At 39.3% G+C, this 22,279-nt stretch overlaps 1 protein-coding gene across 1 annotated transcript in view; it reads left to right on the top strand.

The window, feature by feature from the left end:
• LOC105690744 (irregular chiasm C-roughest protein-like) overlaps nt 1-21,662 on the top strand; it is a 172,855-nt gene extending 151,193 nt beyond the window's left edge. Inside the window, exons 8-19 of the mRNA XM_048657255.1 lie at nt 4,284-4,666; nt 8,041-8,273; nt 15,565-15,765; nt 16,100-16,227; nt 16,685-16,836; nt 17,252-17,562; nt 17,653-17,893; nt 18,387-18,542; nt 18,636-18,883; nt 18,984-19,216; nt 19,322-19,451; nt 19,535-21,662. Coding sequence (XP_048513212.1) covers nt 4,284-4,666; nt 8,041-8,273; nt 15,565-15,765; nt 16,100-16,227; nt 16,685-16,836; nt 17,252-17,562; nt 17,653-17,893; nt 18,387-18,542; nt 18,636-18,883; nt 18,984-19,216; nt 19,322-19,451; nt 19,535-19,633 — 2,515 coding nt within the window. The 3' untranslated portion in view covers nt 19,634-21,662. The remainder of the gene's footprint in view (nt 1-4,283; nt 4,667-8,040; nt 8,274-15,564; nt 15,766-16,099; nt 16,228-16,684; nt 16,837-17,251; nt 17,563-17,652; nt 17,894-18,386; nt 18,543-18,635; nt 18,884-18,983; nt 19,217-19,321; nt 19,452-19,534) is intronic.
• The last annotated feature ends 617 nt before the right edge of the window (nt 21,663-22,279 follow it).

Here is a 22,279-nt window from a genome sequence, read left to right as displayed (position 1 = left end):
CATGTCATTCCGAAAAACCAAAAAAAGTCATCCTTTTCGATTTGTCCAACGTTTTTTTTTCAAAAAAGTGGAGAGATATGTTTTTCCATTTCTTCCTTTTTTCTTCGAGTCTATTTGGCCATAGTATTCCTGAGAAGTTTTTCAAAAAGAATTGATCGCATGACGCTTTTTTGAGTTTTTCAGGGTGACTTTATTTTGCTTCGCTGAAATTACGTGGGATTCCCTATTTACTATGCAAATTTCAAAGCAAAAAAACCTCGTTCTCATCCATTTTTCATAATTACTCTTTTCCTGTGGTTTTCCGTTTCTTTATGTTCTCCTCGTTTTCATCACCTCTTTTTTTCTAGCATTTTTTTTTTTTTCGCTTCTTTTTCTTTCTTCCTTCATTTACGTCGAGCGACACTCGCGCGTTTGTTCCAACGTCAAACTAACTATTGCTTTTGCTTTTGCTTTAGCTTTTTTTTTTTTTTTTCGGCCGTTCGTTTATACGAACACGCATATATCTATGTACAGTCTCTATGTTGGTCGGGCGTCCAATTATGTCTGCAGGGAATAATAATTATCACGTGGCCTAATTAGCGTGGTTAATCCGGTATACTACGAAACAAACGCTACAAACTCGGAAACATTTCCACGTATAATAACATACGCATACCTACGTTTATATACACATAAAATTCACATACATACGTACATAGAATACATACCTACGCGCATACGTGTCCAAATTTGTAGATAAAGAACGGTGCAAAATGCAGGGTAGGTTCGGTACACGTATAACCTTCTATAAGATACCGTGATTATACGTTACAAAGGTGGTTTTTTGTCTCTAACTTTTATCCATCATTTTTTTTCCAACTTACTTTGCCGTTGGAATAAATTCTGAAATTTTATTCGTTGCCACTTCTCTATATTTGAATCCTCTGTGTTTTTTCATTTCTTGTTTATCCATCTCTGTTTCGTTAATTTATTCGTCGAATAGTTTTTCTCCTGGTTCGATTAACTTTTCGTCCTTGCCTATGTCTTACCGACAGAAAAATTCTACTCCTACCACATCCGGTCCAATTTCTTTGAAAATTTTTTTTTTAGAGTTTTTTACAAGTAGAGAGAGATAAATCAGAGAAGATAATTATTACATGCGAAAATAAGAGCGGATGCAGCGAGAATTATGATTATAAGAGAATGAGAAAATCGTTTTTTTTTGCGTCCGCTTTTGTCGAAAGAAAAACTGAAAAAAAACGGACCTGGTTCCTACGATTACGATTAACAGATGTGTGGTAGTTTCGTATCACATTACGTAGCTATTAGTTGAGTGGTATGTCGATGTTCTCATCGTACGTAGCGAACCGCTGCCGCAATACGATCGTTAATTGATTGCCACCATATTACGTTAGAACTATACAGGAAGTTGGTCCGAGGTAAAAAAAAAAAAATGTTACAAGCGAAAAAGTAAGAATTACACAAGCCACAAATTGCAGTATTTATACGTAGGTATATCCACCGCGTTTTACTGTTACAGTTATTATCTTAGAAACCAGCTATATTATTACCGTGACTTTAGGCACAGGTATGTAAGCACGAGGATGTATTATTCGCCGGATGCTGCTGTACGTTCCAAAAAAATAAAAAAGTAAAAAAAAAAAATAAAAAATAACGAGGTAACGATACGTATATCGCGTTTATTCGCATCGAAATATCGATCGCGCTTGTGTGCGGGGATGAAAAAGGAAGAGAAAAAAAAAAAAAATGCGACATCTTTTCGATCGCGAAGAGGAGGATAGAAAGAAAAAAAAAATGCAAAAAGTTTCCACACGGGTTTTAAAGGAGATGAGGAAGAGATAGGGAAAAGGAAGCGATATGCGCTCGTTGGTATTACGTTGAAAAATATATATACATCGATGTTATTCCTTATCTTTCGTTCTTCGACGGGGATACGAGAAATGCAACGCGGGGGAAAATTTCCCTCGGGATTCCACGTCGGAGTTCATATATGTACAAGAGTGTGGGCGCGAGGTTTGCGAAGGTAATAATGAAGAGGTAGGCGAATCGTGGAAAAAAAGAAAGCTGAAGAAAGTAAGAAAGAAAGGAAAAGAAGGGAGCCGAGGGAAGGAATAAAGAGAGGAACAAAAAGTTAAAGAGATAAAGAAATGTGCGGCTAAATATAATTCGCCCTCGAAAGACGAGACGCTCGCGCCCCAGTTATGAGGAGAAGCAGAAGCGGCGGCGGCGTCGGTGGTGGTGCTGCTGGCGGAGCAGTCTTCGCGGACGGTTGCGTTAATGGTCGGCTGTTTGGTGCTAATTGATTGTTTACTTTCGAGGGATCTCGCATAGGTATAGTTTGTTTACCGGAAAGCCAGACTTACCCTCGTAACGCCCAAAAGCGACCCACCGACCCTCCTTACTTCCTACCCCTCGTCCCCCCCCCCCCTCCCACCCTCCCTCATATTAACGAGAAGTGACTAGAGCGAGGTAAAGCTCCGATATCGCCCCCGCCCCCCGATTACGTGTACCTGGAAGCGTAACCTCCCCCGCTCCCCGCATCAAACCCAGATCTAACCTTACGCTAAGCTCACCTAACATGACGTGACACAATACAACCTAATCTCTGCGTATTTAAATCTACGAATTAATAAATTCGCTCGTGGAGGGGCCTCATCTGTGGGGAAATGATCGATAGAAATTTTCATATAATGGGGTGAAAATTTGAAAAAAAAAAAAACTGCAACGATCGAAAACTTTTTTATTTTCCGTATTTTATCGAAAATTTGTAATTAAATTCCCGGTTTTTTTTTTCTCTGGTTTTTACAAGCGGTACACATATAACCACGATCAGATGTGGAACAAATCCAAAAGGGATAAAAAAATTATTGAATGAATGAAAAAAAAATGGAAACAATTAAAAGGGGGAAGGGAAAGTGAAAATAAATAACACAGCTATACGGGTTGTGAAAGTTTGAATAAAAAATCGTGGGTTTTATTCGACGGTCGGTAGAATTTCCGCCGATCGGGCATTTCGGTCGCGTTACAGAGAATATTTGTTAATTCGACGTTGTACGATATGTACGCGCGAATGTGCGATGTTGATGCACATGTAGCTGGATAGAAAAAAAGGAAAATGAAAACTCAGCACACATCCTCTTACCGCCACCCCCACCCCATCCCTGAAATTCGTTCGTCACCTGCCAGGTTAATTTTTCCCTTAATGAAAAGACGGGGTAGGTTGGGTTTCGATCGATAATTCATTCCCGGTGTACACGTTTATACCATCCTCGTATGCTTTTTTTTTTTCTCTCTTTTCATTCGCAATTTTATTTTTGCCCCTTTCTTTGGACGTCCGTAATTTTTCGTTACCCAGTCATATCCCAACGTATCGTTTCAGTCTTGGATTTATTTTCTTAAAATTTTGTTAAAGTGAAAAATGTATCGGTACACGTCCAGGGGAATATTGTAGGCGATGAAAAATACGATTTGTAAAAAATGGCAAATTTCGTCGGACGAAAATCTGTAGGGCCATATAACTGTAGGCGCTGGATGTTCGGAGTCGTTTCGTTCGTACGTTTGCTTTGGTATTCTCTTCCCATTTGTTAGAACGTCTTACGAGCTCAATAAGATAATAACCCTTAGGCATCGTCGGAATTGTGATTATGTCAGGTTTGAATACACTGTGAATATAATGAGGATAACTCTAATAATTGTACTTGTGCCGCGGCGATGTTGAGTCCTCGACTCCTCTGGTAGTCGTCGTCGGAAGTCGTTCGTGCCGATGGTGATGGCGATGGCAACGGTGGTGGTGGTGGTGGTGGTAGTCACGCTGGTAGTGGTAATTGTAGTGTTCCTCGTGTACGTAAAACGTGTTACGTGTAGCTCGATGCACGGAGTCGTCATCGAGAGTACGGGAAGGCGATTATGTCATCGATTAATAACGTCATCGTCGTCGAGATTCGCCATCCAATTTCGTTGGGCGTTGCAACGTGTTATTTCGAATGACGGTTTCACCTGAAGCTGGGGCGTAATAAAGCTAATCTTTGGCGAAATGTAACGAGACCTAGGCTCCGAATATCGATTTTACACGCGATAATAATAGAAACAAACATATTCCACGTACCGCGTGTCCCAAAGGTCACAGCGCAGTATGTCTGGTTGCCCGCTTACCACATGTTGGTGGGTCAGATAGAACTTGTGCTATGGGAAAAATTTGCCGAAGGTCAGAAAAGATGAAATGCTTCGGGATCTCGCAGTTTTAAATCGTTGACTAATTTTCTTTTTTATCTTTCTGATTACAGAAATGGAAGGACGATAAGGAGGGCGGGTCGTTCGGCGCCGCTGCTGATGTGGATGTCGTTGATATTTAGCGGCAGTATTAGTTTGAAATACGTGAGGTGCAACGAATCGTCGAGTGTCGGTGTTGCCACGGGTCAAGTACCGTCGTTCTCGGCCTCGTCGGCGACCACCTCGAGAACGGCATCTACGACGGAAATGGTTTTTCAAAGATTCGCGATAGAGCCGATGGATCAGACCGCCGTTATTGGCTCCAGAGTCACTCTACCCTGCAGAGTTTTGGATCAGAAAGGGCCGATTCAATGGACCAAAGACGACTTCGGACTCGGTGCCGTTAGAAATTTAACCGGATACGAGAGATACGCCATGATCGGCAGCGACGAAGAAGGTGAGCAAATCGATCGTCCTCCTTGATTATTTTTCTTCTTTCCAAAAAATTCCTAAACAAAAATGATTCACAGTTCGTTGTTGAGGAAAAAAAAAACATGTATATTTAATTGAACTCTGACGAAACGACGTTTAATGCAATCGATCAATTTGTGTAAGTATATCGAAATCGATTGCTTTGACGATAATTCTTGTTTTTCTCTTCTTTCGTTGTCTCTCTTTTTTTACTTGACATTTACGCCTCGACAATTTGGGGAAAACGATCAGAAAATAAAAGGGAAATCGGAAAGAGAAAAATAGTCAATTGATTTTATTCCCTTCGTGTGATATTTCTTTTTTTTTTGTTTTTTTTTCTCTATTTAGTAGAGGATAAATAGGGTCAAAGATACTTTCGGCTCACGGGTTATTTTCGTCATTTTTGACCACCTATAAATTGCTATGGGTATTACAGGCATAACGTGTATCGTAGAAATATCCTCTTTAGTTCACTTTCCCACTTTAAGCTCCCACCACTCGATTCCCCGATGATCGACCAAAAAGCTTCTTCTTATCCTATTTCTATGAATTTTTTATCATACGTATTACACACGTATATCGTATCGATGTCTACATGATATATAGAAACGCTCTGGCATAATGAATAACAATTTTGTCTTATCGTAATAACATACTATACACGTACATAGGTATGTGCATGCATAAATTTCCAGTGGATAGAATCATTGATTTTTCAATATATTATTACATTGAATTGACATTGAATGATACAAAGGAAAAAGAATCTAAAAAATTGAAAATAAGATGAAAAAAAAAAGCTGCATCATGCACGCATGGAAAATTAGCAGTTTGATTTTTATTTTCTCATTTTCGAATTCATACCAAATTGAATTCCCTTCAAAATACGATAATTGTCATCATCGAATGTACGCTAACGGAGCGTAGACACTTCAACGTGTAATCTATACACACTTTTATCGCTGAATTTCTATTTTTCCTATTTTGTTTTAGAAGATTTTTTTCGCTCTTTTTTTTTTTTTTTTTTATCGGTGGTAGGTGAAGTGGGAAGGGAAAATGCCGATTTTTGCCCTTGATGAAAACGGCCCTTTGATCTCGCGCCTCTTTTGTGCGACGAGTGTACATAGGTATGCAGGCACATAGATGTTTATTCGTATGTATACGTAGAGGTGTACATCGTTACTCTGTTTTATGTACTCGTAACATGTAATATAGGTATGGTCCCAAATGCTCGCTATACTGGGGAATCACGTCGCCCCGCACAGAACTGCAACCAAGTTTAAATTAGTTCTGAAACATTTGGCGCACGCTTCAATGCTTAATGGTTTCATCCATAAATCAATACAAACTCCCTTGATACAGTACGCTATAAGGGATACATACGCTCCATTCTTCCAGCAGCTTCTCCTTCCGATTTTCGACATTGCCCCGTTTCGTTATCCTCATCGCACTTTCACCCTCACAACAACCCAACCCGACCAAACTTAGTTACCTAGGTGTATGTGCTCCAAATTCAATGTCACATAACGACGACGTTCCTTATTATTCGACAGTTTAAATTTTTATTGCAAGAAGACAAAAAAAAAAAATAGGTATATCCCGTACCATCCCTTAACTTCCATATTTATTTTCTGACTTTGGAGAAAATCGAGAAAACGTCGATTATAGCTGCAATTTTTCCGCCGATGAGAGATTGCTTCTCTCTTTTTTTTTTTCTTATCGTTTTAGTTTTTATTCCAAGTGAACTCGCGATGGAATCCCGTTAGAAATCGATCGTGCGTTCAATTATATTACCTGTACGTTGTACCTGATGTATGTGGAAATCGTACTTGTGGTTTCTTTTCGCATTTGTAATACGGGGAAATTAGAACGAACCCAAATTTGTGCGACTTAATGACGATGGAAAAATAGAAGGCAACAAATGAAAGAAAAAAAAAAAAAGGGAAAAGAAACTGAACAAGTATAGCAGACGTCCCGGTGAAAACTGCGGCTGTAAAAGGAGCAAGTGTGAAGAACCAGTTCCTTCGGAATATATAAGGTGGGATATAACAGGGTACTTGAAAATTCCATAGCCTCTGCACATCGCGTCTCGAGAAAAGTCGGAAAAGTTTCTTTTCTAACGTTCCCTTATACGCGTATTCAATAAAATATATAGCACAGGTATACTGTACATTAGGGCGGTGCAAAAAAAGACTATCCTATTTTTTTTTACGTCTCCTACAAAAAAAAATGTTAGTTTAACACATTTTTTAATTGAACGGCAAAAAAAATCTCAGAGGTTGCTTGAGATTTTAAGGAATTCTAATAATCGTCTAAAATTGTTGAGTTTTTCTCCAATCTTTTTTCTCGTCGTTCTATTGTATTCTCGGTTGAGAATGATGGAGGTTCCAAAACTTTCAAATCGATATTTTGGTTCCCAAAAGTCGTTCCAATTTTTCGGAAAAAGTCTACTCTCATTTTCTCTCTCTATTTTTTTCGAAATTCGCCGACTTTTATTTATCGTTTTATATTTTTTGGTACACATGTGTATATCTGGAGCAAGAAAAGTAGGCAGAGTACACACGTAATGTATGTAGAAATATGTGAATATGTCTTTCCGCTCCATATAGTGTATGTGAAAACGGAAAAAAGCTCTGAAGAGGTTCCCATTATTTCTAGAATCGGGGTCGGGCGATTGACAGCTTTGCAAAAAGTTTTTTTTTCACCAAAGAAACGAAAAAATCAGACTCGGGAGTTTCAAGGGGCAAACTTTTCCTCCTTTTTCACAAAATTTTTTTATTCCCTCATCCATTCTTTCCTTTCTATCTCTCGCACTTTTTTTCTGGAACGTACCTACACCGAGTTACGTGAGAGTATTCGGGCACGTGCTTATTTGCACAGGTAAATGCTGATTATGAAGCGATGAAAATTTTCGAATGATTGAAATTTTGAAACTCCGAAACGTTACACTCTCCGCATGCGGTGTACAGGTTCGTTCCGAAGGTAAAACGAAGAGTATTTATGATGAAAAAAAAATCGAAAGAAGTTAGCAAAGGAGAAAAAGGAGTAAACAGTGAACTTTGAACTCGAGGGAGTCGCGGCGACGGTCGTGCAGGCGGTGCAAAACTACTCAGGAAGGAAACTGCTGCAGAAAGTGCGGAAAGAGAGTCGCGAAGTAAAAAGAACTAAAAAAAAAAAATAAATAAAACCAAAAAACCGAAGTACAACGAGCCACCGAGGTGTGCACCCCGCAAAAGAGAATCCCTCCACTTGGCGCGAACGTTGGACAAAAGAGCGGAGGGAAACTCTTGCGTTTTTTTCGTCCTTCAATTGCGAACCGCATCTCATGTTTCAAAAAAAAAAAAACCTTGATTGTTTCAGGCGATTTTTCTCTCCACATCCATCCGGTGGAATTGGAAGACGACGGCAAATACCAGTGTCAGGCGTCGCCCACGAACGACGGCCAGCCCGGATTGAGATCGAGATTCGCCTGGTTGAGCGTCCTCGTGCCACCCCAAAAACCGAAAATAACTCAGGGCGATTTTTTGGTCACCACCGAAGACAGGGAACTCACGTTGGAGTGCGTGAGCGTCGCCGGCAAACCACCGGCAGAGGTGAGTCCCCTCAAATTTTTTCTTCTCCCAATTTTTTTCGCCTGATCCGATGCGGAGCGTTCCTCGATTTGAGGAGGAAGGAGTAACGAGCCAACAACGATTGACTTGAAGGGACAAAAAAAATTGTCAAACCTCAGGTGTGTAACCCGGCGAGAGTTTTAAACATTTTTTGCGACTATATTTCGCGAGGGAAAAATGAAAAAGTGGTGAGAAAAAAAAAAATCAAAAATGGCGAGCACGAGCAGGTAAAAATGCCGAAGGGGGGGAGGTGGTGTGTGCGAGTTGGCGTGCGGGCGTCGCGACGCCCAGAAAGTAATAGAGAGAGCATCAACGAAGAGAACGGCGAACATTCAACCCCGACCAACCAACCCGTACCACCCCTCCTTACTCGTCGTCTCTCTTGGCAGCCACTTGCTTTGAGCTTTCTAGCACTGCGCCATTTAAAGTTTCCCCATCACTGTGTGTTGCGTTCCCTGTCCGACAAGGTTTTCTCATTTTCCATGTACTGCACGTACCACGTGTACATAGATGTACATACGCCTGTACGTGTGCGTCTAAACTTTATGTACTTCGTGCGCAAGGTATGGTATATTATAACGATTATTTATTTATTTTTTATTTATCGGGTGTACAGATTTTTAAATCATGCCACTCGCAAGTTGGATTCTCATGTACTTTTTTCTGTTCATTTTCTGTTGCTGTTGTGTATTGAGGAAGTACACCGGTTACATGCGTACTGACATATCTATGCATGTAGCATAGACACACGTGTTTGAAAAGTGGGCGTTTGCGCGATTCACCACGCGCGCGGATATCGCGAGATAAATTTTATTATTGCTGTTTTTAGAGAATCAAACAAAATAGAATAATCAACGTTATAATTTATCATACACTTTGATTTGCATATCTATAACCCTAATGAAAAATAAAAACGAGAAAAAAGAAATCAAGAAGATAATGAAAATATTAGGTACGTAACGTTTCCCGTGAGACTTTTGAAAAAAATTTATTCTTTTCAAATAATATTCCATAAATTTTATATACGTCGCGCGAATAAATTCACGCATACAATTACGCGATAATCTATGCGTAGAGTTTTTTTTTCTTCCTCTTGCTTTGAATTTGAAAAAAAAAAAAAATCCGTTTGCCATGGTGGCATATGATATGGTTTCGATTACGCCGAATGTTAACCGCCCCTTTTTGCTCACTCGTTGAGAAATAAAAAAAAAAGCAATGGATTTCGCGCTTTCGATTGTAAAAAATCATGCATCGAAATTTACCTATTTCCTATTTTTTGTGTTATTCGATTTTTCTTTCTCAATATTTTCTTTCTCGGATCTCCCGTCGTGCCGGAGAAAGAAAAATTGCGAAAAAAAATTGTGAAAAAGAAAGTATGGAAAAAGAAAAATGATCACGAAATGTATAACGAGTTTATCTTGGAAGAATGTCGCCGCCCCGGGGGGGTTTGTAAAATACAAAGGGAAAGAAAATCACCCCTTACTCTGATTTTCATGTTTGTGTATGAGGTCATATTACCTGCCAATCTTGTATCTCTAATCGACTTCATACAGTTCTTTTGTATCGTTTCAATTATGAAAAGTGGCGCGGTCGTTGAGGAGAAAAATTAAATATACGTACATACGACGAGGCAGAAGAGAACATGAAGTTTTTCGGGATGAGAAAAAATCTGAAAAAATTCAACAAACTAAAAAAATCACCCGTGGCGAAAATAAAATACCTGTACGTTTAGGAGTAGGTCAGCCGCAAGTAACGCAAAGTGATGAAAAAAAATTTATCACCGGAAACTAGAGAAAAAAATAAAAAATAGTATATACTTTCGAATGAAATAAATTACGTAAAATCAAATTAATACAGGTAATCGAATAACGAGGGGAAAATAAGATATAAAGGGAGAGGACGAAAGCTTAATGTATTTCCCTGAAACTTTTCCTCCTTTTTTCATTCGCTGTTTTTTTTTTTTTTTTAATCAATGAATTTATTTAGAATTTATTTATCCGTCTTATATCTTTGGCAACCTTCGCTTATAATCCCTTGGATAATTCAACCGCAAAACCGGGAACGTTCCCAAAGCGACGCCGGGGTAGGTACCAAGTTTTCAACGCCCCGCACGTTTCGTATTTTCCCATTAATCATGAATTTGCATAATTTTAATTAAAAACTGTGGTTACAAACTGTGGAAACAAATTTGATTAATTTCTTTCCTTTTTCTTTTTCACTTCGCTTTTTTCTCTCGATACCGACCAGGTCGTATAACCCCACCCCTGCCGCTATATTCCTGCTGTTCCCGCAGATTTTTTCATCCCTAATCTTCCCACAATCATCATCATAATCATCATCATCATCACCACTGTATATATGTGAGATGACATCACGCGCGGATACAATATTCCATTTTCCTCTGTATCCTTGTTTTTTCTATTCTCATCTCCATTTTTCTTTTACTTTTTCTCCATCTTCTCTCCTCCTTTTTTCTTATTATCATTCTCTGCGGCGTGCCGGTTGCGCAATTATACGATCCGAATCGCCGCACGTAAAATAGGTACATAGGTTTTAACGAAATCGCATTATAACTCGTTCAATTAAAACGATTTCATATACATAATCAATTACGCTATAAAACGAATTAGGTAATCAAATTCTTTCTAGTACGCGGTTTCGTTGCGTTTCCTTTTCATTTGGTTTTTGTTTTTCTTGTCTTCTCTTCTTCGATAAAATTTTGAAATACTTTTTCAAATTGAAATTGAATAAACCGAACACAGAAAAGATTTTGAAAAAAAATGTTGACTCCGTTTATTTTCGAATGCGTTACCAGATATATTCAACCGCGCTACATGCAGCGGTGCCATTAATTCGTGCTGCAGTGGAAAACTTTGAAACTTTTGATACTCGATTTGATTGATGATCAAACGCAAAACTCTCGGCGCCAACCCCTGCTGGTTTTGCGGAAATAAATTTAAAAAAAATTAGCTAAAAAAAAAGACAAAGAAAGGAATAAAAGTAAAAAAAGAAGAAAAATTACGAGGGTTGTTATTAATCCCGAGGGTTGCGTTTAGCGAGTAAAAACCGCAATCGCGATGCGATAAGGATATATATTTGAGAAAAAAAGTATAAAAAAAAAAGGAAAAAGTAAAAAATAAATTATAAAGTTGTGTAACAAGTACTTCGTGTAATATATACTCGTTTTTCTTTGAAATTTTCTAAACTATGTCAGTTGCATTTGCATATTTAATTTAATTTAATCTTTTTTCATGCCTTATTCTGTCCTTTTATATGATTACTTTTATTATATCATTTTATTTGTACATAAAATGGATTTTTTTTTCACTTCTTTTTCTTTAAATTTATTTATTGAGATTTTTTCGTTCGCAACGTAGTGATCATTTTGATTTTCGAAATAAATGCGCGCACGTGTCTTTTCACCGTTCCGTTATTTTTTTTTCTTCTTCTTTGACTACCTTGTTTTTAATTAGTCGAATATTTTTCGTTCATCCGATTCATTTATTTATTTTAATTATTCGTTTTTTTTTTTTTTTCTCGTTTTCTCATTCCCGAAATAGTACAGCGATACAGCCTCTCTATATACGCAACGATCCTTTATATTACTCGCGTACATTTTATTACGATTATATAAACGATAATATTATAGATTCTCTAAAATCGTGCGCTGTTAATTAACTAAAAGCGTTGTTAATTAGCGATCATGAAATCTGTCTCTCTTTCTCTCGAAATGCAGGTATGTCGGGTATGGGAGAAGGTAAATGAGCTGTTGAGATTAGGTATTAACATTATTATTGTCAGTAATAGTAGCAGATGTGGTGGTAGTTTACCGATCGGTGTACGTTACACGGTAAATATATACCAGGAGTTTACATATATACAGTACACTTTCATGCAGGTACAATATTCGAAATATATTTTCCGTTCATCTGATTGGGCTGTAAATATAAAAGTTTGAATTTTAAACGAGCTCGAAATACCACGAAGTTATACATCGTAATTATATGGAGTTCAGAAATACAGGTTATACATTATGCGTGTACAACTACATAATATTCCTGTGTATATACGACGATCATCGTGCCGATGACGGTTTGGTATAGGTGCGCGACCGGCAGCAGAACATAAAATGGCTTTTTCAACATTTCTTTTTTTTCTTCTTTTCTTTCCACTTATTTTTAAACCAGTTTCTGTAAGTTGCGGTGAGATATCATCATCATCATCATCATCATCATCACGGCCTGGTAGTCGTGGCGATATACGCATACGAGCTACCTGATCCTCGTCTCCGTCGACCGTTCGAGATTTTTATTTTTACGCATGCGGCATTTCACGTTTACTCGATCAGGTTCAAGTTCGGATTCAGGTTCTGATCCTCACTCCCCTCCGCCTCCTTCGAAGAGCGCGCTTTTTTCTCTTCTTATTTTCAAAATAATCCTCAACGAACGACTCTAGAATTCTTTGAGAAATATGTACGGTTTCGATAAACCAGAAAAAGTCACCCTCTTTGATTTTTCTATTTTTCTTTGATAGCTTTTGGTTTGAAACACTTTTTCAATTTTTGTTTCAAATTGTTGAGTCCAACCGTTTTTGTGGTGTGAATTTGCGAAATTTATTCTAAAAAGGCAGGACAAAAAAATTTCAAAAAAATCACAAAAGGGTTTCGAACCAAGGATTATAGAAAAAAAAAAAATCTAGACAATTGTTGAAAGAGGGTGACGTTTTTTTTGGTTTTTCGAAACGACGTTTAGAATTTTCACATGTATTCAAATTTGGAAAAAGAAAGAGTTGGAAAAATAGGTAAAAATATCGAGACGAATCGGGCGCGGAAAATAACCCGTATCTCGCGTTCGCGTATACTATAACGGGGCGTCGCGTCGGTACGCCCCGAAGGCACGTTCGACGATACAAAAATGATCGAACCGTTATTACCAACAACACAATCACAATCGCAATCGTTGCACTCAAGGAACTGAATATTTTTATACACGTGGCCATATTATTTTTATGGAAATCGTTAACGTTACGATGCAAATGGGAAAGGTATACGTACCTGCAGTATAGTTAAATAGGTCGTGTATAAATAAATTTTATTCTCCAAATTACAAATTTATATACAAAAAAAAAAAAAAATAAAAATCAATCGTGTATCGGTTATTCGACGATACGCGTTTATTGCGCCAATTTTTTTCTCATCTTCGTTTCGTTCTCAGTTCAATGAAAAATCGCAGGCGTTTTTCTGCGTGAATAAAACGCGACGAAATGTAAAATTTTCATACAGCGAACCTAAGTGATTATAAATATAAAGGTAGCGATTCCCGCATAAATGTGGTACACGACGGTATGGAGTATGAAAATTCTAAAAAACTGACGAGATGAAGTTTCTCGAAGCTTTTCCTCCGTACATATAATGTATACGTAAATCTACCTATAGTACACGGGAGAAGGGATAGCGGCTCTCTCTCTCCATCTATTCCTTTTTACCTCATCTCGTTTTTCTTATTCTCCGTTGAAACGAGGAAAAGTATAGCGCACGTAGAGCGGGGGGAGAGGGAGTGAAGGTAGGGGGGTAGGAGGAGGTGGGTATGTATAGAGGATTACCCGAGGAAAACCAGAGCACGGCCGCAGCTTAATTTGGCTGCATTTTAATCGGATGCGTCATGAATATTCCTTAGAATATACATTTTCTCGCACCCGCAGAGAAACGAACCTCGACTCAACCTTACCCTCGAACCACCTCCGCTCCCCTTTCAACCTCTTCGCTACCTTATACCACCTCGCATAGAGCTGAGGTACGTATATCGCGGAAAACTGAATATGCTACCCACGGAATTTAAATTAACGTTAGGATAGAGATGCTATTCTCCGTTATACACGAGATGAAAGTGCAACGCGCTCGGCTTGTAAAACTTGTAAGATGCTTCGCGTCGTAATCGCGTCGGTTTTTCTTCATTTTCTTTTTTCTTCCTCCCATTTTATTCATTCGTTCTCATTATCTTATTAGAATATATGATTCACTCGATCTCTCTCCGTATGTTACAAACAATGTATATGGTACACGAAATGAAAATTAGAGAGGCGGAGTAATTTTTCTACATTATCCGCGAAGGGAAAAGGTAAAGTCATTTCGGAGGAAGGGAAAAACTGAGAAAATTCGAAGGATAGAAATTATTGTAGTTAGGGGAGGTGGGGCAGGTTGAAGACGGTATTTAACTACGTTATAAAGTACTACTCAATGGTTGAGCTGATTATCGGTTATCGATCTCGGGACCTGTGGAGCCCGAGAGCGATTTTATATAGTCCAGGAAATCATCAGATTTTCAGGAAACTCAATTATCCACAAATTTCCGTCCTCTCGCTCGCAGCTTAATCGTCCTCCTCGTCATTCGTCGGCTCCTCACTCCCCGTCTGCTCGCAGGGAGTCCAACAAATTCGACGATCGGAAGTTGGAATATTACGACAACGAAATAATCCAAAATTTATTCGGTTTTTTCAAAATTTCTAAAGGTCTCTCAAATTTTTGTTTTTTCCATTGCTTTGAGAACAAATATTCAGTCTTTATCGGGGTAAAGAAAAACGTGCTAAATTCTCAGCCGAATCGAAAAAAAAAAAAGGGGTCGGTTTTAAAAGCGGTCGATTTCGCACGGAACGCCCCATACAGAGTGACGACGATTCGCTCGCGTTGGATGCCGATTTAATGGAGTACCACGGTGTGTACGTAGATATAGGTGAAATAGTTAAATACGTGTACATGTTTAGTCGAAAGTTCCATCAGGAATCCTGGCGGTTGTTATTTTGTTGGAGAAACTACGATACGATAGAAATATACGGCGCATGTGGATATTTCTATGTACACACGTGTACCGCCTACCCTCGGTGCATATGTGGGGGGGGGGGGGGGGAGGGGGTGGTGTATTTATACGTGTGTATTATAGCCGTACACTTTATAGAAAGCGTCGTACATTATCAAAACGTGATTCGCCCGTAGCGTGGATTTTGCGGGATGTTACTGCAATATGTCGTCAATTGCATACCCGTATACACGTACGTACGTACATACAAATCGTATCGCGTATAATACATAAACGTAGATGTGTTTCGCTATTGAATTTCCACATGAAATCGTACAATATGTGGAACCTACGAGCTCCGAACTACGGCTGAAACGTTATATTCGTCGGTCGTGTGGGTGTAGGGTGGTGTGTGGACACGGTTTGTTATATGTGGCACAATTACGTGTGTTAACAGCTCTGTGTAAATTTTGTCGTTTCAGATCACCTGGATCGACGGACTCGGTCATCCTTTGCTCAAAGGAATCAGAACTATTCAGGAAAAGTTCGACGGAGGTCCTTTGGTCACGGTTAAATCGGTGCTCACCGTAATGCCGAGAAAGGAGCATGACAACACAACGTTTACATGCCAGAGTCAAAACGCCGCCGACCGAACACCGCAAAATGTTAAACTCAGGGTCGAGGTTCGTATTGTCGTTTAAACTGCCTTTCGTCAGGCTGCTGGTTGATTGTTATCGTAGGATATGAAAAGATGAAAAATCTCCTCGTTTTATTCCGTTGAATATTGTTTTGGAAATTTGGTTGAAGCGTGAGGTGTGTAAGGGTGTGTTTACGTGTGGAACTTGGAACGTATTGAAGAATTGCGGGGGTCGAAATTGTTCAACGCGAAAAGGGAATGATAAATGAATTCTTTGAGGTGAATTAGGTTTGGACTCGCCGCAAGGATAATTGATAGAAGGTGAAAACGCGGTGGAAAGCAATTAGAGAAATTAACCAGGAATAAATTTGAATTGACAGGTTCGGTACGCGCCGAAAGTCTCGTTGAAAATTCGTTCAGGGTTTTCAAAGAACGGGAGAATCGTCGAGGGGGCGGAACTGAGATTCAAATGTCGCGCAGAAGCAAATCCACCAGACATGGAATACAGGTAATCATTTTTCTCTCTCTTCACCTCTCTCTCTCTCTCTCTCTCCCTCTCTCTTTCTCTCTCTCCGTGCTCCTATATATTTACATTCGCCGCCTTGATTTACGATTTACTTTGACTCGGAATAAGCGTCTCCGTGGAATTGGAATTTCGAACGGCGCTTTCGCCATGTTTGTGTATGTGTATACCTTCCACAACGAGGACGTATAACATCAAACACGTTTCTTCGATCAGAAATCAATATCGTACGGCCTTACTACCTCGGAGTTACGAACTCAATTTTAACGTCTTCGCTTTTACTTTTACCTTTTTTTTTTTCTCTCTTTTTCCCTCTCTCCCTCCTCTGCACTCTTCTTATCTCGTTAAACCTGCGTAAATATGTATACGATAAGTTTTTAAACGATGCAATACGTATAACGAACGATTTCTTCCTCCCCCTCACCCCCACCGTCCGCCTCAGGTGGTACATCAACGAGAGAAAAGTCATCGGGGATTACACCACCGAGATGATAATCCACAACGCCACCCGACAGGATCATGACGCCATTGTAAAATGCGAGGTCCACAACGACATTGGAAAGAGCGAAGAAATCGAGACTCTGGATATCACTTGTAAGTCGAGCCTTCGAAGTGTGTTTTTTTTTTTTTTTTCTACCCTCAAAGGAAAAAAATCTATGCCAAACTGAAAATCATTCCCATCCCGCGGTGCACCTACACTTCGACCACCTGATCGTTCTCTTCTCCTTTCGCACCTCCTAACTTTCCATCTCGCGGAAAAAGAACTTGCAGAAAGTAGAAATAAAATGGGGAATAAAAATTCCCAACGAATTTTATAGAGAAACCCCCCCGTATTTCCGAATCCCGTCATCCTGCATCTTTTCTTTCCTCGGAACGGGACGTATTTTCTGTACGGATTTCGCTAGAAGTTCACCTGTTGCGAGAAAAGTAAAGAAATCAATGATCCCGAATAATTGATCGATTGATCTTGATTGCGATAGTTTTTTTTCATTTGCATTTCCATTCACAGACGGTCCACAGTTTCGTCACCCTCCACAGTCCGTCGAGACTCACTACGGAGCTACGGAAATACTCCAGTGCGACGTCGACGGTAATCCGACACCGGAAATACTCTGGATCCACGAAGAATCGGACAGAATCGTTGCCACCAGTCCGAACATCAGTGTGGTAGTTAGTCCGGAAACTGCCGGACGTTATTACTGCAAAGCGCATGTACCCGGTTTTCCAGAATTGACGGGATACGCGAATATTTATATACGAGCCGCTCCGAGCATAGTTTCCCAACGTACTCAGTACGTTCCGGAAGAAGGTGTCGTCAAGGTAGAGGATAACGAAGTTTTGAAAATTTTCGAAACTCCGACTCCATGGGCCACGACGTTCAATCTGTTTCCTTTTCGATTTTTCCACCAGGTCGAGTGCACCGCGATCGCGGTACCGAGGGCCGATTCGGTGACGTGGAGTTTCGGGGGTAGGGAGTTGAATTTCTCGTCGAACAGCACACCTTATTTTATACAGGAGGAATTCACCCCGGAGGGAATCGTCAGCACTCTGACTCTCCTGGATCCGGTGTCCACCTATTTTGGGGAATACAATTGCACGGTGGTCAATAGTTTCGGAGCCGATTCCGTGATCATCAAACTTACCACGCACGGTGAGTGATGGATTTTTTTTTTTTTTTTCCCTCCCTCTCAATATCGATCATTTTCTTCATCGTCATTGAGTGGCAAGAGCGGAAAATAGGAGATAATAATATCAACCGGGTTACGTATAAAATTTTCAAATATGCGGGCGTTACCGCATTGTTGAACTTTGGTATTAGAAAAGTTTGAACTTCTGAATATTCTCGCCAATTGTACGCTCGTACAAGTTTCGCTTCAAGTTGTTGGTACAACATTTAGAGCAAGACAAGGGTTTTATAGTTTGCGGTTTTCACGAAAACTTTCACGTTTAATTCCTCTCCCCCGTACGGTACGGCTCATAAACGGGCAGATGTTCCCCTTTCATTAGTGTGCGATTTTTTTCGCGAGAAAAAAAAAAAAAACTTTAAAGTTTCGCTCCGCAGATCAAACAACCCTCACGATTTTTCTCTACATCGTTATCACCCGAAGGTCATACCGTGATGTCTAACCGAATTTCACCCTTAGCTCTGATTCCAGTCGATTGGCAGCTAATTTTGATCGTCGGGGGATTAGTGATTTGCGTTATCCTGATCGGGGTTATCGTTGCACTTATTCTGCACTGCAGAGATCGGATCAAACAACCCAGGCCACGAACGGTCCAGGCGCAGGACAACGACATGCGTGAGTGATATTCGCGAATTTTGAACGAGAAAAAAATCTCGTACGAACGAAGTTTAATCGCCTTCCCTTGAAAAAAATTTTTTTTTTCATCAGAAGAAACGGATTCCAATGTCGAACGTTATCGAGAGAGCGATCGCAGCAGCAATCTGTCGGACGTCAAGGCTGACATCAGGGCAGGGTCGAGCGTCAGCAACGCCGAAAGTGTAACGGCTCTGGATAGCGAAGGTGAAGGCAGCACGAGGGGTGTGAACGCCCTGGCGTTAGCGGGGCCGGTACCTAATCCCCTCGGTTTTCGGTACAGCGCCGATTACACGGAGCCTTCGTTTCCTCCAAAAAATAACGTAAGGATCCTCGAAGGGAACGTCAACCCTGACGACATTTCGTTCGTTTCATTCATTCGTTCGTTCGTTCATTCGTTCGTTTATTTATTTCGGCTCGCAGGATGGAAGCAACAACAACGGCTACGTTCCTTACGTGGATTACGCCCGCGATTACACCCCCCCGGTTGCGCAAGGGATGGGAGCCTCGAGGGAGTCCCTCAGCAGGATACCTTCGGGGGGGATCCTTGCGTCTAAAAAAATTGGTCTCAGTTCGGCCAATCTTGGCGGTACACCGCCGGTCAATTCGATAATTGATCCGAGATTCTCAGCGACCTACGGAAACCCGTATCTCAGGTAATAGATGAGGGGATGAACTATAAGCGACAAGTTTATCGCGGTAAATTTTCTGCGCCGGTCGAGCTAACCGGGATATTTTTTTTTTTTTTTCTTCTTCTACAGAATGTCCGCAGCGGAGCAGCTCAGGCATGCCCCGCATACGGCCATACCTGGCGTAACTCCTGCACCCCCACCTTACACGCAGGCCATGCGGATGAGCAACATGAACGCTCTGAATGGCGCTGGACCACAGGTGAATATAAATCTATAGAGTTCGTATTAAGGAAGATCATCCCGACGCGGAGGTCTCATGGTCCGTTTTTTGACTGTTATCAGACTCCGTTGTCGGCTCATTACATCACCGGTGGACCCAACGGAGGCGTAGCTACTGTAAAACGTACTTCGGCGGTCGGGGGTCTCGCGACGCACGTATGAGATTAGGAATTACTCGAGCAGAATTAGCGATGTTTGAATTTTTCGATGGCCTGAGAGGAGGGAGGGAGCGAAGAGGAAGCGTGGCCGACGTATTCCGGAAGAGATTCGGCGTCGCAGCTTCGCGAAGGACTGCAACGAAGCACGGTAATGTGATACGAATCGACTCCGCCATCTACGTGACGAACGAACCCTTTGAATAAAAATATGGAGAGAACACGCGCTCGACTCTGTGAGATATGAAAAAATGGCATTAATTTTTGAGGTGCATCCCATGGACTAGAATCTTGACGGCAAGTCTGTCGAGAGCCATCGCCAAGATGTTATTCAAACAAGGTAAATAATGTTACGTAGACAATTCTAGATAATTTTCTTTGAAGCGCTGCCTTAGATCGTTGTAAAAGAAATTTCACCCCCCAGGATACTCAAAATCCAACCTGTGATAAAGGCAATATAAATAGTTGTAAAGCGAGCCTAGAGTACCTTACCGTGATTTAAAATGATTAAACAAAGAAAGCTGAAAAAGCACAGACATTTTTAAAAAAAAAATCACGTGATCTCGTCGTATGAAAGAAGACGATCTAACGTCGGGGATGAAAGAAACTTTGAAGATGGTCACCGATAATTTGCGATTGTGAAAACGCGAAAGATATTAAATTAGTGAAATCGTTAGAACCAGTCAAATTGTACAAACCTGTAAGTAAAGGATATGTTGTCGGTTTTCGTGGATTCATTGTATAATAATAATTCTTCGATTTTCTTTTTTACTTGCTTACGTGTATAGGAGCTATAAGTAGCACGAATTAAGGTAAGGAGGAAACTAGTTGTAAATATATCGTCAACTTTAGGCACGTACGTTTCTTACATTTTCGATACTAAAGATTAGAAATATTCTTTAGCAACATTAACCACAACTCCATGGTCTGATTTTCTCTTTCCACTGATCGGACATCCTCATAAGTATATCTGTTGTTGGATAGATAGCCGTATTGAATAATTTTTTGGCTTTGATGTTGTTCAAATGATGTCAACGCGTTACTAGTAAAATGATGTGTATAAAATGGAGAGGTTGAATCAATCGATATGCGCGTACGATGATTAATTAATTACGTTACGACACGCGCCCCTTTGGTAAAAAAAAAAAAAAAAAAAAAATGAAGTAAAAAAACTAAAACAAAAAGAATACTAATGATAATAAGAGAGAGAAAGAAAAAACAAACTTTTTAAATACAGTAGTATAAATAGACGACACTAAATATTGACAATCTTTTGATTAAAGACTATTATATACGTATAGTAGATCTCTCAATAAGAATTTTTTTTCATTTAAAAAGATGGAGAAAAAAATATATATATTCGTTAAAAAAACATATTCATAGCCTGATCCTTTCTCAAAATTTATTTCCAAAATGAATTGCGACGAAGAACAACATATATTATTAACATCGAAGAAGTCGATACACAATGCGTAGAAATAATTTGAAAAAAATAGAAGAAATAAAAATACTTGATCATTTACCGACTTTGAAATTCTATAATACATACCTACGTAATTGTCTGATACGTGAAGCGATTGGTATTATTTATTTAAACATTTTTCTTTCGTAATTACGTTGAGAAAGAATCTCAGTAATTGAATTATTTGCGATGGTATCCGTACGATGTAATAATGGTAATAATATTATAAAATGACACTTGATTTTTGGGTGTCGCAATAGTTTCCATTGGCCTGAAAATACTTTTATCGGAATATAAAGCAAAAATTGCTTTTGCATATTATTAAAGAAACCCCAAATTAATTACGCCCACGATTGTAATATAGATAGGTAAATAATTAGATATGTTATTAAACTGTTGTTGATATGAATATAGAGCCTATACTATAGTTCGATGGCACTAAAGTATATTATTTTATCGAATTAAGAGTGTTCTTGCGACTAAAAATATAAAATAAAAAAAACAACACACACACACAGAAAGAAGAAAAACACCGTCGTGTAAATGTTTAACGTAACATATTAATAATGAAAATTTTAAATAAAAAATGATAATAAGATCTGCTAGTAACCGAAAAGTTTGAAGACAAGAGGAAACAAACACAATAAATCAATAACGAATTCTATAGAAAAAATTGGTTTAGTTTAAACGGACATGCAGATAAATAAATTAAAAAAATACAACAAAAGAAACGAACATACTATATAAAAAATAAAAGTAATAAATTAAAATCACACGTTAACTGAAATTTTCAACAGGTAAAACTACTCTGAGAGATCATTTTTGGGGGTAATAGGTGCGATATGGGTGTTTACTGTATAATTTTGCACTATGTATACTCGGATGTTCTATTTATACGTTTTTACAGTTGTAATATTCACCTATATCACCTTCTCGCTCGCTAAACTGCAGCAGTTTTAGACTGAGTTCGTTTTTCATACTTTTTAATGAAAAACCCAAAACAAATAAAAAAAAAAAGACACACTATATACCTAAGTATCTCCAATCTATAAAAGTACAGCATGAATAATGACACAAGCGGTTTTCGTTTCATTTTCTTTTTTTCTTTCTATCTATCGTACGCCCTATTATTTTTTAATCGAATAATAATGTGTATGACGAATGACAGCTTTGCTAATTAATAACGAAACA

This window comes from Athalia rosae, chromosome 6 (genome assembly GCF_917208135.1).
Source record: "Athalia rosae chromosome 6, iyAthRosa1.1, whole genome shotgun sequence".
Classification (NCBI taxonomy): Eukaryota; Metazoa; Arthropoda; class Insecta; order Hymenoptera; family Athaliidae; genus Athalia; species Athalia rosae.
Note: the sequence above shows the minus strand (reverse complement) of the source record. Positions and strands in the feature narration are given on the sequence as shown.